Below are 17,687 nucleotides of genomic sequence, written 5' to 3'. Positions count from 1 at the left end.
TAAAAGAACAGAAATTTGCTTAATTTCCCCACAGGTATACTTGATTATTAGCAAAATTAAAATGACTCAGATTTTAGTTAAAGGTTTGTTGGTTTATTAAAACTGGTGTATTTATCTTACTAGTGGCATTCTGGGACTTGCCTTGGATGACTTCACCATTAGTGTTCTGGACATTGAAACTAGGAAGATTGTCAGAGAGTTTTCTGGACACCAAGGCCAAATAAATGACCTGGTAAAAAGAACTTTTGATGTGTAAATAAAACTTGACTAATTTCTGTTTCTATTTTAGGTTAAAAAAACTGTTATCTTTTAGTAGCATTAAATTTATCATATGAGATACTCAAATAATTTGGAAACTAATTTTCAAAGAATAGATTTTTAAAGAAAATTTAGAAGTTAAAGAAATTTCATATTTCTCAGGAAGTTATTGCCATCAGGTTAAAGTATAAATCCCAGAGTTCATCTTTTTCTCTTAAACTCCAAATAAGGCTAAAGTATACTTTGGAGAATGAATGACCTATTGAAACATAAGTGTATCATTTTTAACTTAATATTAAACTAGGCTGAGAGAACTCATTTCTGATTTTCTGCATGTATATCTGGTATCTGGTTTATTCTAGTTTAGTGTTATTTTTAGTTTGTATTTCTTAATTCTAAATGAGTTTAATCAATAAAAATGTATTTTAGCTTACTATTATGTTCTTATAGTGGGATATGTGATATGATGTGTAATACAATATTGTGTTATTATAATGGGATATGTGATGTGATATGATATAGTGGGATATGATCATTTGGAAAGTGTATATTAAGGACTATATTAAGTATATATTGTTATTTTTCATCAATTACAGAACCTTGATTTACTTGAAAACAGGAAAAAATTAAAATCTGAGCTATTCACTGGCAATTCCAACAGCTACATTTATTTATCTGTTCTTATACCAAAAATCAGAATTTGCAGTGGTTACCCATTTCCTTAAAAATGGGAAAAGATCAGGAAATTGTGTTGTTCTGCAGATAGGAGATTAACAGAACTACCCGTTGACAGAATTTGTTGTGATAGCATCTATAGAAATGAGGGCAGGAGTGGAGTAGTTTTGGTGAAATTTTTGATGCGTTCTTAAAAGCAATGTCAGCTTGCTCTTTGTATTTCTTTCCTTTTCAAACCTGACTTTGACCTTGTGTGTATGGAATATCTCCTACTTAGTAAAGTTAGAGCATTTATAACATGCCTTTACCTATCAGAGTCATTTTTCCCCATCCTTAGTTAAAGTTGTGCACTATTCTGTAAATTGAATTCACTCTATAAGATTTGAGTTTCCCCTGTATCACTGCAACCCAGTGAACAGATTGGAATCTACTTATCCCATTATCGTCTGTTAATATGGATGGTCATAATCCCTGTGGTGTGTTTAGACTCCTGGCTAAATAATCTACCATTATAAAAATTAAAATTTTTTTGTTTTGGGTCTTCTTTCACATATGATCTGATCTAAGCCTCTAATACTTACGTGCTACAGGAAAGTGAGAGCTATTTGTATCAAGACAACAAATATAGCTTCTTTAAGGTGGCATAGTAGTTTATTATTTAAATTTATTTTGAAATTCTGATTATTGTAGTTTTAAGTTATATTTTGGAAATAAAACATCATTATAAAAGTTTTTTTAACTGAAGCTACAAGTAAAAGTAGAAGTTATTCTTTAGTAACTTTAATATTTTAAGAGAATTTACATTCTCCTTTACATCATTTTGGATTCTTAGAAAGTCAGTTTAATATATAGACTCTTCAGTGAAACATAACTTGTTTCTTTCACAGAACTTTATAAATGAAATTAGACTAACAAAATATTTCTAATGGAATGTTCTCAGAATAGCAGTTTTATGCTAAAAATGTTTTATGGTCAAACAGTTTGTTAACTGTCTCTTAAGTGTAGAAGATTGTGGAGTAATCTTTTCCTATGGAAAATTGGATGATACTGTTAACTTTTCGAGCTTTTTATAATTCGTATAAAAACTTAATTCTTATCTATATCCAAGCAGTGGTATGTAAAAAGTGATACCTTCTTTTTTATAACATAAGGTAGTCTAAATTTTACTCAGACTTATTTTTCATGAAGCTTGCATCTTATTTTCATTTCTTAAATTCTTTAAGCTGTTAAATATACAGACACAAGCTTATATAGGTAAATAAGCACACACACATTATATATGTATTCTTTTTTTTTTTTTTTTTTTTAATTTGAAGGCTTTTAGTCCTGATGGTCGTTGGTTAATAACTGCTTCAATGGATTGTTCTGTTAGAACTTGGGACCTTCCATCTGGGTGGTGAGTTTATTTTTAAATCCCTAACCTCTGTCAGATGATTTGTCAGTCATTGTTTTTACTTGTAACTTTTACCTACAGTTAGTTAATGGTTGTGTGCCTTGTGAATATGCATGTATTTGGGGATTTTTCTGACCTTACTATATTTTGTCCTTGGAGTGTTTTTGATCTCTTAAACAGCAGGGAGTCGTGCTATAAAAGATAGTAGTAAGGAAAACCAATCTCTCTTAGGTTTTCTGTTCCTGCAAAATTGAGATAAAGAAGTGAGTTGCGTAAACTTTAAGAAAGCTCATTTAACGTTTTTGATACTACAAAATAGAGTTCAGACTTTAGAACTGCAAACTTCTGTTGAGTGTCTTTTTGTTGTTCATATGAATTTAGTTAAAAGGCTGAAAACTCTTAACTTTCGTTTGTGTATATTATGTATTTTCTGTGTCTAACATAATTCTTGAAAGAAGATGTTTTAGATACCTTAAAGTAATGAAAATATGTTTCTTAAGATTTGGGTAAAACTCAGCAGTGTTCAGTAATCTGTTTCATAGTGGAACTTGTTATAAAAACAGCACTTAGAGAGAAAAATTATCTACTTCTGTTAAATAATTTGAACAGTGGAGACCTACAGAGAGAGAGCAAGGGAGCTAGCTGTGTTGTTAAAAATTATGTAGGAATAGACACAGTTTAAAATCATATCACTTAACGGAATTTCTTAGATGGGTATGAAAGTAGTAATGGGAACAGTGAAGTGTCCATTTTAACAGGTACATACTATAAAGAAAGGTGGGGAAAATGAGAAGGAAGATGGCACTTTTTAAGCCTCTGAAATATTCCTAAATTAAGCTCTGTCCAATTGTACTTCCTCTTTTCTCAGGAATTGATAAGTTCATACCTGAAAGCAATTTGACCTTTAGAAAGGAAAAACCCTGATGTACTCATTTCCCTTTAAGTTTCATATAGGAATGAGGCACAGCTATCTATCCAGCATACATGCAAGATTTGGAATATGCACAGCAACAGTGTCTAATGGGTCCAGCTCTGATAACTAGGGACCTTTGTCCACAGGTGTATCTCTTTTTCACTTAAAATATAGTAAAACAAAATCTAATTAGTTGGCTGTGTCTTCTGGCTTTAAAAATTTCACATAAAGTTTGTATTTCCTTAATTTAAAAAAAAAAACTTTTTTGAAGGCTACATGAAAATATTGGTAGTCTGTTGCTTCTTGAACTTTCACTATATTCTAAAAATGAATATTATAATTGAATTTCTTTACAGTAGGGAAGTTGTACAAGTAACAGTTGGCATAATGCCATTTTCACTTACCTTTTTAGTTTCAGTTCACATTAGATAGGAGAGATGAGTTAATGTTCAGTAGTACTAAATTGGTAAAATATTTTTTAAAAGTGGTAAACTTATCTTTGGAACGGAAGAATTAGGATCTGAAAGTAGCATTCAAAGCCCACCAGTCTTTGACTCAACCTTAGCTTTTTTGCTAAATTTTTTACTTCAATAAAAAGTTGAACAGATTTAAATCTGACAGGTTTTCTACTCCAATATCTTATTTTTAGATGAGCACTGAGACAATATTAAGTGAATACAGAGGGATGCTGGGAGACACATAGGGATTGTTAAAAGAAAATTAATAATTTCCACACCAATTGATTGAACCAAAATATATTTTAATAAAGAAAATAATTGCTTATTTGGTTCAGCCATGAGGCAGAGCGAATGAGAAAGCTTGGGAAGCAGTATCACACAACTGCTGCTGCCTAATTGCAACTAAGCTTACATTTACCATGAGTGCTAGGCACTTTATATGCTTTTATTTTCATCTTTCTTCATATCCTAATAGCTGTAGTTACTACTACTATTACTAGTCCTATTTTACAAATGAGGAAATGGAGGCTCAGAGAGAAGCGATTTACCCAAGGTGGCTTAGTTTGTAAGTGAAATTTTGCTGTAATAAGCATAGGAGAAAGAAACAGATTTCCCAATAGTTGCAATAATCAACTTTGCTTGGTTACGTCACATTCTAAGGATGAATTGATTTTGTTGATGTAGAGGATAATAAGGATGTGAGGATTAGTATTTCATCATATGACCATAGGTAACTGTTGGGTTTTTTGATTCCCTCTCTTTTTAAAAACATAATTACTGGGGCAATCTTTGGATAGTACTAGTTCTTTCTTCAGTAAACAGTTTCATCATTTACATAACATGTTAAATATTTAGAATGAATTTACTTATTACATAGTCTGAAAAGTGAAACTATCTTTGAGCAAACCTTTGAGTGTGGCAACATACAGGTGTTATCTATCTATTGTAGTACCTATCTAAAACAAATCGCGTAGATTCTGAACTGTTTTCTGTAAAGTGTTTTGAAGTGCTGAAAATATTCTTGTGTTTGTGGGATTCTCTGAGAAGCAAGAGTTGAAATTTTTATCTCTGAAATTATCTGGCATCCCCTACCACTACCACCTCTTATTTCTGGTTGTTTTTAATCTATTAGAAGTTCAAATTAAACCCCTTTGGGGTGAGAAAAATAGAAAAGTAAATAGTTTAGTAGAACTTTGCATTTTGTTCTTTCTTACCCTCTGACCCCTGCTTTCTGTGGAGCATTACATGAAAATAGTTGGAATAGAACATTGTTTTGGACTTTCTCACTGAGGCAAAGCCATCTCTTTTGTTCTTTTCATTAAAGATACCTATGTAAGGTAATTCTATCACTTTCGAAATTGAACATCTAGACACTGCATTTGTTTAGAATATAGTCAGAAATTACTAAGGGGTACCTGGGGTGGTGCATTCAGTTAAGCGTCTGACTCTTGGTTTTGGCTCAGGGTTATGAGATTGAGCAGTGCAGAGTCTGCTTAAGAATCTCTCACCTTCTGTCTCTCCCCCACTGTACTCGTGGGTACGCATTCTCTTTCTCTCTCTAAAAATAAATCTTTAAAAAGAAAAAGAGGGATGCCTGGGTGGCTCAGTCGGTTAAGCGGCTGCCTTCGGCTCGGGTCACGATCCCAGTGTCCTGGGATCGAGTCCTGTGTTGGGCTCCCTGCTCAGCGGGGAGTCTGCTTCTCCCTCTCTGCCTGCTGCTACCCCTGCTTTGTGCTTTCTCTTCTCTGACAAATAAATAAATAAAAATCTTTTTAAAAAAAAGAAAAAGAAAAAGAAATTACTTAATGTTACCTGTATATGCAGTTCTCTGTGCTTGAAAATCTGATCCCATAGAATGGGAATTTTATTAATGTTCTCTCAAAAAAAATATAATTTACCTAGGACTTTTCATTTTGTGGGATTGGCAAAAGACTATGTGGTAGTTAGGTCTGGGAGTAAGCCTGTACACTTACACTTCATGAACTAATGTGGCAGTGTAAAATCCACTGTGAATGTGGAAACCACCTTTCTCTGTTTGATGCTTTTACATAATGGACAGCCAATCCGCCCACACACAACAGCTGTGGAAATAAAGTTGCACAATGAATTTGACAAAATAATTATAGTATCAAGTAAAAAAAATTTGCTCAGGCATTAGATTCTCTTTTTAACAGATTCTAAATGTGTTAGGAAGTTTCAACCCTCACATAACTTTTAATGAATATTGATCAAGACACAAGAAATGGTAAAATCTAAAATTGTTGTGTTTAGGTTTAATCTTCATCTGTATACGCTGAGATAATGTTTCTGCTCTGGGTTGATGGGATTAAGTAAATTAACATAATTTAACTGTCTTTGGTATATAATAAGTGTTTGGCAAGTGTTTCCTTTCCTCCCAAATCCCCTTGATCCCTAAGAGAAGCCATTCTTGTGAGCTTCCAAAGTTGAGCAGAAATAAGACAGGTTATTATTCATCTTTGTTTCCCTGTAACTAAGAATTAAACAGCAGTCACTGTTCTGAGCACACTTTGCTGTGTCTCTTCAGTGCTTCTAATTTTAGTCTTGTTTTCTTATCTTGCATTCATTATTTAAAGGTTACATTTTTAATCACTCTGAACAAATTGAGAAAGAGATTTTATCATGAACAAGTCACTTAATGTTGCCACTGGACAGTCTTCATTTACATTTGAGCTGCTTAGAGTGTATTCCATGAATCACCACTGTAGGCATCTTCTGGGTCTGTATATGCTATTGAGCTGTTTATTGTATCTTTAGTTTCAGCAGTGGTTTTGCTGAAATTATAGTGATTAAGAGTTCAGACTGCTTGGGTGACAATGCTTGGCTCAGTTGCTTTTTACCTTGAGCAAGTTTTTAAATCTTCTGGACCTCATTTTTCTGATCTGTGTAGTAAGGACAGATCTGCCTCAGAGGGTTGCGAGGATTAAATTAAGTAGACTCAAGTACTCAGGGTACTTCCTAGCATGGAGCACTAAAAAGTGTTAACTGCTATTATTTTATTTTCTTGGAATAATTTATTTAATGTGGATTTTTTTTTTTTTTTTTAAGAGAGATTTGAGAGAAGGAGAGCAGAGGGAGGGGCAGAGGGAGAGGGAGAGAGAGAGAGAGAGAGAATCAGCATGGAGCCTGTCACGGAACTCCATCTCACGACCCTGAGATCATGACCTGAGCCAAATCAAGAGTCAGATGCTTAACCACCCAGGTGCCCCTTAATGTGGATTTTAAACTTCAGTCATTTTCCCGTGCTTTCCTATGGATAATGTATTGGCTTCAGCGAATAACCTAGTTTGCTGTGATTAAAACCAGTATGCCTAGTTTGCTGTGATTAAAACCAGTATGCCTCTCTTAAAATATACAAAGTATCCTCACTCAGGCAGTGTCAGAAGCCTCCTCTGCAAGATGCCAATGGTTAGACCTTTCTTTTGCTCTTTAAATCCACCTTGTTTCACTTCCTGCCGCCACCGTTCTAGTTCAGATCTTTATTGCTGGGTTAGATGACTACTACCATAATCTCACTATACCTTCTGTTCACATATATTTTACATTCTGATGGCAGATTTCCTTATGAAAGTGAAGATTACACTACTATCTGCTCAGAAGTCTTTAGTGACTTTTCTACTGATTGAAAGATAAAAACAAACTCAAATGTTTGGTATTCAAGGTGCTGTATGCAACCTTATGCTTATGCACCTGTTTATGTACCAAACCACTTCTCACTTGTACCCAGTCGCTTGTCCCCTCACTTTACCCTCCACATTTCCCTTAGCCAGGAAGTACTTTCTCTACCAACAACATCCATTGAGATCCTGTTCTTTTGTAAGGCTTATCTCAATCACTTTGTTCTCTGAGAATTCTCTTTTGTGTCTCCTACCTGGGTGTGATCCCTCCCCCTTCCTCCCCAACTTTTCAACTCCTCCAGCATTTTAAAGTTGTGAGACTGTTTCCAGAAGCTTTTTGTGGTATGCTCTACAGACTGAATTTTCATGTTTCACATATAGCATGGTTACCTATTTGAAAAATAGGTAGAAGTGCTCAAAATTTTTTTCCATTATTTTCTTACTCTTATTTACAGTCATTTTATTTTATTACTTTTGTTGCCTAAGCCTTATTTAAAATTTCACTGGAATAACAAAAATACAGGAGAGTACTGGTAATCAAATTTATTTTAACTGTATTACATCTTCAGAATTTGTCCCCAAGTCAGTCTACCAAAATGGCATTCCAGAAAAATAGAGCATTTCCTCTAGTATTTTCCCTACTGTTGAAACTCTTTCTTCAGTTAATTGGAGTATTTAGTGTTCTCAGTCTTTCTCATTAAGAGAGCTTATTTTTACACATTAACTTACTTGACAAAGCTCTTTGTTAGTGATGGCTTTCTCGTGTTGATTTGTGAAAATCAAAAATGAGTATTTTCTTCATCTCTCATCCCTTGTTCTTTTAGCAAAAATATATTTTGTGAGTTATATCCTTTTTTGGTCAAGTTTAAATACTTTAACATTATAATTCATTTTATAGCCTTATAGACAGCTTTTTGTTGGACTCTGCTCCTCTCAATGTTACTATGTCCCCTACTGGAGACTTTCTAGCCACTTCCCACGTGGACCACCTTGGAATTTATCTTTGGTAAGTTATTGCATACATTTCTGTTCTGGGTAAGGAGGAGGACGATGATATTGTCAGAAAATTATAGTTGCTAACATTGCCATTTAGTTGCTTTGTTTTTGTTTTGTTTTTTTTTTAAATTTATAAAATAGCAATTTCCCATAGTTAGTTAATTCACCATAAGTTTATGACTGATTCAGCATCTGCTTAATAATTTAGATATCTTTGCTCAAGTGTGAAATTCTAAACCACATGACTGATTTTTATTTATCATATTTGGCTTTTTTTTTTAAATTTATTTATTTTAGAGAGAATGCAAGCGGGGGGAGGAGTAGTGAGAGAAAATTCTCATGCCGACTGCCTGATGAGCACAGATCTGGATGCAGAGCTTAATCCCAGGAACCCCAAGATCATGACTTGAGTCAAAATCAAAAGCTGGCCACTTAACCAACTGAGCTACCCAGGCGCCCCTATCATATTTGGCTTTTATTTGCAGAAAGGTTAACTGAATTGTGAAATGTTAGGGAAGAGGAGTCCCCAGCTAGGCCCTGGCCTTCCTGCCACAGCTCCAGGACCACTTTATGCTTTTGGCCAACTTTTCAACTCAGCCTAGTCTATCTACAAAATAAGCTATAAGTATGGGCAAAATGCTTTCTAAGATTCATTCTAGTTACATAACTCTTCATAACCACGTAAAGATATTAATGGTGGTGGTGATGAACATGTAAGAGTTCGAAATAAATGGTCCATCATCTTGGTCTAGAAAGATTTTACCTATTTTCTGAGTTCACATGTGTAATTCCTTTAACTCTTATTATTAAGGAGAAAAAAATTGATTCCTTTAAAATTTTATAATTAGATTTTTAGGATAGGAAAATAAATTAAATATATAATAGAAATAGACTCTGGCCACCTTAATATGCAAAATGGAGTATCTCGTGGAATTTAAGAAGCTTGAACAATCCAGACGAGAGAAGAATAGTAGAGTACCTGTGGGACCTCAGAAGGAGTATTTTATAGTGCCACTATTACTATAACTCAGAACCAGATATTCCCAATTATTATTTTACATTCCAGATTTATAATATATGTGAAAGAGAATCTGATTAACCCACTTTGGGAGAGGTATCTACATCTTGATGAGTCATCCAAGGCCATGGTACAGGGTCAAGTAGCAGAAACATAACTACTTTAGAGGACCCTTCTAGAGAAGGGAAAGTCCATAACTTCAGCAACCCAAAGGATCTAATCAGCATATTCTCTCTCTGACTTAACTCTCTGAGTCCATCTTCCCTTCAGTTATGATTTCCTTAAATGGAGGTTGCCATTTGTCAAAATGATATAAATATATGGAGGTTATGTTATCTTATAAAAGTATTCACTACTGATCTCTCAAATAAATACTTTTTTGTATTACATTAAAAATAAAGACTCCAGGGCACCTGGGTGGCTCAGTTGGTTAAGCAACTGCCTTCAGCTCAGGTCATGATCCTGGAGTCCCGGGATCGAGTTCCGCATCGGGCTCCCTGCTCGGCGGGGAGTCTGCTTCTCCCTCTGACCCTCCTCCCTCTCGTGCTCTCTGTCTCTCATTCTCTCTCTCTCAAATAAATAAATGGAATCTTTGGGAAAAAATAAATAAATAAATAAAGACTCCATTTATAATGTTTATGCACAACTTCCTTGTGATGACACCTATGACGTGAATCAAGGCATTTTCAAGTTAATACTGTCTTTGAGATTTTTTTTAACTTTTATAAGTGACTGGAATCTGAAGCCGAGTGCAAGATAGTAGTGATTATTACCAGTAATTGAAGTTTCTCTGAAAAAAATCTGTTTTTATAAGTTTTAAAATATTGTTTGTATGTTTACTTCTCAGGTCCAATATTTCCCTGTATTCAGTTGTTTCACTACGGCCACTTCCCACAGATTATATTCCTTCAGTAGTGACGCTTCCTGGTACTTGTCAAACCCAAGGTAAGCATAAAATAGTAGTTTTGAAGTGTAATATCATAAACCTAACATGAGGGATATTACTACTGAAAGCAAAGTTTAATGCATTCAATCAAAGTATTTTTCTAACTGATAGGAAATATTTTGAACGACTTCATGAATTAATGCAAAAATATAATTGATATTGTATTGATAAGGAATTAAATAGTATACCAGTGGAGAAATGTTTTGGGTCTGGTGATGGGAGTTGTAGACAATATGAGAAGATGAGGAAATAAAGTCAATAGAATTTATAATACTCAGTGGACATGTTATAAAATACTAATGGATTTGGAATAAAGTAAGTTCCTTTTTATATGATAAAAATATCATTCTGCATTAATTTGTTTTACCTGAAAATTTTTTGTTTTAAGATGTGGAATTATCGGAAGAAACCATAGAACCAAGTGATGAAATGATAGAGTATGATTCCCCAGAACAGTTGAATGAGCAATTGGTGACTCTATCACTCCTCCCTGAATCACGGTGGAAAAACCTTCTTAATCTTGATGTTATTAAGGTAATGCTGTAGTCACTTAATATTGGTCCCTAAAGACACATTCCAGAAGAATTTTCTTTAGTAGAGGTAGCTTCCTCTACTTGGAGGGTTTCAGAAGGAACAGTTGATGCCAAGGGAGTAGAAAATACCAATTAGTTGAAGGCTGTTTGATCCAGTGTGATTATCACAATATTCTTTATAGAAATTGACTTTGAGAGCACTGAGCAGTACGCCTGCAACTACAGAACCATTAAAAATTGGATGTTTTAAATCTAACCTAATAAACTTTTTTTAACTTACAAAATGAGGGAAAAAAATTGCTGCCATGATGTGTGATATTTCTATTGCTAGGCATTTGGGGACCAGAAGACTTTTCTCTGGTCTTTTAATTAAGCTTCAGCTACCCTTTACCATTCCATACCTTACTCTTGTCAACTCCAAGAAGATTTTTATCGCTTGCTGTGCTGAGTCCAGGCACATAAATTAATATGAACTAAGTACTAGGTAATGTCCCAAGGACAACAGCAGCGAAAAAAAAAACTAGCTCCTTTGTCCTTGAGGAATTTACAATTTTACATGAAAAATGGATACTTATGGCATAAATTAGTGTTTTTCAAAGCATATTTTATGACCCCCATTTGTGAGTAGCAAAAGTAATTGAAAGGAATAGAGTAGAAAACTTCAAAGATTATCCTCTGATGATAAGGGTAAGTGTTGTTTTATGAAACTTGATTGGTTAGATATATGTATATTCACATTCACTAAAGGTTATTTGCATACTAAGTCACATTCTAGGCCAGGCATAAAATGTGTAAGAATTGACATAGATAACTATGACAAGATGTGGTGTTTTTGTAACTGATTACTTAGCACCAGAAAAGATACGTGTGTCTTGGGTAAGGAAAGAGTTTTCACGTGTTAATTTTCTTCTCAGAAGTTAAATATGCTTCTTTTTACTTGCTCACTTTTTGAGAGATTAGACGTTAGCTTTAATGTATGTTGTGTAGGAACACAGTTGTGAAATCTCTCTATCACGTTGTCCAGTGTGTCAGCTATAAAGGCAATACTTTATGGGATAGCTTTAAAAGCAATGCATTAAAAAGGCCAAGTAGATCAGTGTGAAGGGAGCAGTCAGAATAATGCCCAATTAATTGAGCTAAGGTTTTGGACTGCTCTATTCCTTGCTTAGATACAGTTTTCTTCTGCATGAAAACTTATTTAGAAACCTGAGTGAATGATCTTTATGGAAGAAATATGCTAACATCTCCAATATTTTTATTTCTTACTGAGAGAAGTTAGAATTTCTATATTTGTCCTGTGGGTAACTTTTCTCCTTTTGGTTTTCCTTGTGAGATTAGACCATTTCCAGAGCCCTGTGGAGCACCTGCAAAAAGCCTTTTGTCCTTATCTACAACCCAGTGACTCTCTCCCTTCTAACTCAAGAACAGTGAGTCAGAAGGGTAACTGTGCCTCTTACTGCAGTCGCCCTTCCCCACGAAGGGCTGTGCCTACGCTGCAGCTGGCAGTGCCTTGTCCTGCTTTCATGGACTTTCTTTTTGCTGTGCCTCCACAAGGCCACAAGTATCCTTGGTTTTCTTTCAAAAAACGAATCTCTCTTGTAGGATAGCTCCTAAAGAATGGAAGAGGAATAGTGTAAGGTAAAATTGTGAGACTCCTTTATTAGGCAGTTTACCATAGAAAGGCTCTTTCATCAGATGCTCCTGAGGTAGTGACATGTAGCTTGTGGTCACCAAAACTAAATTCTGTCAGTAGGAATTCCAATGGAGGTTTTCCTGATAGAATTTTACTAACCCTTGAAATATTTTATAAATGAGCAATAGTGTTCTCTTGCTTTTTAAAGACAAAAAGTACTAAGGAAAAATCAATAGAAATTCCAACGAAATAGAAGAATCAGGGCTATTCTTCACAAGAAAATTTCACCAAATTATTTCTAATGGCAAAGTCTACCTCTGGCTCCAAATTTTTTTTGGAGGAAAAAAAAAAATGTAAGAAACTGTTGAGCATTTATATAAGTTTTGTTTTCTAGCCCATTTTGCGAAAAAGGTTGTAAAGTTCAAAATTACTTGTTACTTCTTTACCTAAATATTATGTAAATCATGTTTGAGGAAAATGACAGCTCTTAGAGCTTCTCCTGAACCCTTGTCATTTTTATTCTACCTTATTAGCAAGGGTACTGGAGGTCTGCCTTGAGAAGCCCAGTTTAAAGATAACTGTAATATTCGTCAGTTGGCATTTTATTTTGGCATTCAAATTTGAGAGTTTTGTTCCTTTTTACTTTTTGCACTTTGTTTTAAAATTGATTTGGAATTAAATATTAGAAGCTATTGGCAAGGTAATTACTTATTAGTCTTTTTCCCTTTCTCATTTTCTCTTAATCAGAAAAAGAATAAACCAAAGGAACCACCCAAAGTACCCAAATCAGCACCATTTTTTATTCCAACGGTTCCTGGCCTTGTACCCAGATATGCTGCACCTGAGCAAAATAATGATCCCCATCAGGTAAAAATCAAATTGGAGCATTCTAAGTATATAGGGTGTGTTTTGTGTTCTGCATTTGTAGTTCTTTGTCAAGACCTAGTTTTACAGATACAGAGTAAATTAATGACAGCTCTTAATTATAAGCTATAATTTTTTTGTTACACTTGTATTCTTAGAATAATGTATATTTGTTTTTGTTTAAGTCTAAAGTGGTAAATCTTGGAATTTTGGCTCAAAAATCAGATTTCTGCTTGAAACTTGAAGAAGGACTGGTAAATAATAAGTGTAAGTTAAATTATAAAATCTTTTACCAAGTATCATCAATATATTGTACTTTATATGAAGAGAAATTGAATGAAATATTAGCAGATTTTTCAGTAGCTGAAAGAAGATAGAAAACTTTTAGGATTAAATTTTGATTTTAATGTGAAATAATTTTAGCTTTTGTATTATGTTAAACGAGAGACACTGAACTTGGATGAGTATTAATATTATAATAACCTTTTGAGAACATTTCACATTTTCTATATGGAAAATTAGTGTGTGTCCCGCCCCGCCCCCCCCATCCCTTTCTTTTGTTTTTATTTACATATACAGTTTATAATAGAGCAGAGACTTTTGTCTTTGGTGATTTTTAGGTATTCCCAAGTTACCCATTAAGGCAATTTTAAAATGTATTTATTGTTAATAGATTTAAATTTTGAAAGCTACAGTCTACAGCTAATAATGATAAACAATAAGAGCTAAAAGCAATTAATAAAATCACAGTCACTCTCCTGTTCGATTTATCCTCTTGTTTTTTGGATCCAAATGCTTTTGTTTTCATACTGCCATCACTTGAGTCCACCTTGGCAAAAGTCAGATAATGGTACTGACGGGCCATTGTAGATGACTAAAGAATAGCAAGATCATAAAGGAGTAACTTGTTATATTTCTGGAGGGACAAAGAAGAAAAGCACTCTTATTTAGTATAGACTAAAGGACAAAGAAGAAAATTTATTAGAGTTTAGTCATTGGTCTTATTTCTTTTCTAAAAGCTAAAAGCATAGTCATTACCACTGTAATATCAAATACTTGTTATAGAATAGCTGTAAGTGTATAGAATATGTATTCGTAGGATGCATATAAAACAAAAATGCTTATTTCTAGAGAAAAGGAGTAAATTTGGAATGGGTAAGAATAAGGTGGAATCTTTCCCCTTCTTACATATTTCTGTATTGTTAGTGTTTCTTAATAATCATATGGTAGTTTAAAAATTTTTATAATAAAAAGGAAAGGAAAATAAATTCCTCCACCTCATCCTGTTCTCAATGCAACTACTCTTAATAATTTGTTATGTACCTTACAGCCTTCTTATATTTGGATTTGTTCTGATTGATGTAAGACCATCTTGAAGTGTCTGTCACTAGGCATTAGATTTTAACAGCTTCAGCAGCAGGAAAAAAAAAACTTAAATGCAAAAATTTTAGTGCTCTTAGTACTTTTTATTGTATTGCTGTCATAATTTGTACTGATTGTTACTTAATTTGGGTTCATTTCACTACTTAACAGGAAAAAATAAAGCCACAGGAAGAATTTCCTGTGTAATTTAAATGTATGTTGCTTGGGTATGAAATGAAACTATAGTTTCCTAAGTGAAGTGATTGTAGGTAATGACTGGATTCTTCTTAAAACTTAATGCAGATGAAGCTGCTCTTAACCTTCTGAAAGAATTAGGCCCATCGGGAATTGAAACAGAGCTGCAAAGCCTGTCTCCTGATTGTGGTGGATCTGTAGAAGTTATGCAGAGCTTCTTAAAAATGATCGAGATGATGTTGGACAGGAAGCGTGATTTTGAGTTAGCCCAGGCATATCTTGCATTGTTTCTAAAGGTAAGTCTAATGTAAGATGATACTTCTCAGCTTGCCTTCCCCTAGGGTAGTGCTGTCTGATAGAATTTTTGCAAAGATGGCAGTGTTCTATCTGCACTGTCTAATGTGGTAGCCACTTGACAACATTTGGCTACTGAGCACTGAGAAATGTGGCTAATGTGATTGAGAAACTGGATTTCTTATTTTACAGAAATTTAATTAATTTAAATTTAAATAGCCTTCTTTACCTAGTGATTATTGTATTGGACAGCTGAACACTACAGCTTTGTAGTCTTTTCCTTTACTCAGCACAATTTTGACTCATCCCCCTGACTTTTCTGCATCATCCATTTGATTCAGTATACTAAACTATTAACTTTTTTAAGTCATTATATTTTGGCAGTGATCATGAAGAGAAAATTAGGTTTCATGTTTATTTTTTGCTTTTGTTTTTTTCTGCTGCTGGAATCAAAATACTTCTATTCTGGCTGAAGGGGTTTCAAGTGATTTAGCAAGAACAGTTGTTTTTATGACTAACATAATGGAGAATTCATGTTTATTTCAGTATTATATTATATTGAAGGAAGTAGATGATGCTGACTTATAGTGTTAACAGATAGGATATTTCCTCTAGCCCATTAATATATACAATCAGTTTTTACTTGATCTAATTATTTAAAATTATTTTATAAGTAGATATTTAGATGGTAGCATGTAGGATGAAAAAAATAGAAATGCTACAAATTTTTTCTGTATCCTTTCCCAAATTTACCAACTATAGTTCCTGAATATAAATTTACTTTAATCCTTAGGAGTTAAAGCAGAGAGCCATCAGTCATTCATTACCAGTGGGTTCCAGTGAAAGGAGAAACCTAAAGCACAGAAATATGGAGTTAGTGTTAGAACTAGGACCTTGTTTCGAGATTTGTATCAGGGATATCCTTAGGTGGAGGAGAGTGATGACAACTTCAGTTCTACTAAGGGAGAGACAGACAGTACCATAAAGGAACTCATAAGAAAGTTTGATAGAGAAGAGGGAAATGGGAACTGGTAATAAACCAGCATCTAAGGAAAAAATATTCAGAATAGTATCTTATGATGTCCCTTGGTAAGAAGGTTGAATCTAGAATAAACAAAATTTTAATTTTCTTAAATATTATAATTTTTTCTTTTCAGTTACACCTTAAAATGCTTCCTTCAGAGCCAGTACTTCTAGAAGAAATGACAAAGTTGTCATCACAGGTGGAAGAAAACTGGATCCATTTACAGTCACTCTTCAATCAAAGCATATGTATTTTAAATTATATAAAAAGTGCTTTGTTATAAAAATAAATTTAAGTGACTAAAGACTTTTATATTAAATGGGTTCAGTTTAACTCATACCTTGTTTTCCAAGTTTCACTGTGAAAAGAAAATAAATGCCAGCGCTACTAATTAGTAGTCATACTTCACTTTAAATGCTAAATATTTTCTTGAAATAAAATTATACCTGCTTTTTGTTTTAAAGATTTATAGAATCTACTCAAATGACTTATTTTCTGAGTCTCTTCACATCAGTTACTTGTATATGATTGAACTGTTGTCATCAGCTCCTATTTTTTGAATACCTGTAAACGTAAGAGATGTTAGGTGTTTCATGTAAAATATTGCTGAATTGAAGACAAAACTGATGTGTGATAGAATTATAAAAGTGCCTTCATGATATGAAGTAAAAAGGTATGTTTCCTTCCTTGGTGGCCTCTGATGAAAACATGGATCATTGACTCTTAGAGCTTAGATCATTGACTCAGACATTAGTGCAGCCCTCTTGTAATGCAGAAGAGTAAGTTGCTAAGGTCATTTTGGGATTTCAGTGACAGATGAGGTTTATAACACCACCCTAGTGTTCTCTCCGTTGGAGCCTTTCTAAAGGAACTTGTTCTTTTATAAGGAAGGTGAGAGGCACTTTCACAAGCCAAATTGCTATAGAAGACAGTTGAGTAGGTACCTAGGATAGGGGAGGGAAATTCCAAATTCCATTGAAGATATCCTTCAAAGTGTTTCTTCGTTACTGCTGACCTTTTTATTTGGAAGAAACTACTGCCTATAAACTTTTCTCTCCTAACCACTGTGAAACCAGATAGCTCTGGCAGTTTCTCTTATTGTTTTCATGATTTGGGACTTCAGCAATACATGAATTCAAAGTAAGCAATTCCGCTACCTGGAAAAGTGCTGGGAGGTCATCATGGAAGCCACTTTGCCTCCTGTTTGTGTCCTCTTTCCTTGCTACTAAAAAAAGTCTTCCAAGGGTGTAGCTATGGTCACAAATGAGTGAATGAACTTCCAGTCTTTGTATGCGTTAACTGAAGACCCCTCAATATGAGAGGTTGATAGAGGACTTTATGGTGGGATTACTGCTATCTCAAATGCAAATACCTTCCTAAGTAGGAGCAGAAAAAAGGGGATAATTGTCACTTACGTGATAGGTCTTTAGGATACAATGTGATATGACTGCTTTGGTGTTCTCTTTACTCTGTAGAGGTGTGAAAAACTG

The 17,687-nt window shown here is 34.1% G+C and overlaps 1 protein-coding gene across 1 annotated transcript in view; it reads left to right on the top strand.

Moving 5' to 3' along the window:
* Window positions 1-16,518, top strand: part of WDR36 (WD repeat domain 36) — a 48,801-nt gene extending 32,283 nt beyond the window's left edge. The window contains exons 16-24 of the mRNA XM_032403872.1: window positions 124-232; window positions 2,250-2,329; window positions 8,231-8,338; window positions 10,194-10,291; window positions 10,681-10,826; window positions 13,206-13,325; window positions 13,508-13,589; window positions 14,988-15,175; window positions 16,331-16,518. Of these exons, the coding sequence (XP_032259763.1) occupies window positions 124-232; window positions 2,250-2,329; window positions 8,231-8,338; window positions 10,194-10,291; window positions 10,681-10,826; window positions 13,206-13,325; window positions 13,508-13,589; window positions 14,988-15,175; window positions 16,331-16,480 (1,081 nt within the window). The 3' untranslated portion in view covers window positions 16,481-16,518. The remainder of the gene's footprint in view (window positions 1-123; window positions 233-2,249; window positions 2,330-8,230; window positions 8,339-10,193; window positions 10,292-10,680; window positions 10,827-13,205; window positions 13,326-13,507; window positions 13,590-14,987; window positions 15,176-16,330) is intronic.
* The last annotated feature ends 1,169 nt before the right edge of the window (window positions 16,519-17,687 follow it).

This window comes from Phoca vitulina, unplaced genomic scaffold (genome assembly GCF_004348235.1).
Source record: "Phoca vitulina isolate PV1807 unplaced genomic scaffold, GSC_HSeal_1.0 scaffold6, whole genome shotgun sequence".
In the NCBI taxonomy this organism is placed as follows: domain Eukaryota; kingdom Metazoa; phylum Chordata; class Mammalia; order Carnivora; family Phocidae; genus Phoca; species Phoca vitulina.
The sequence above is the reverse complement of the archived record's forward strand: the minus strand, read 5'-3'. Positions and strand labels throughout refer to the sequence as shown.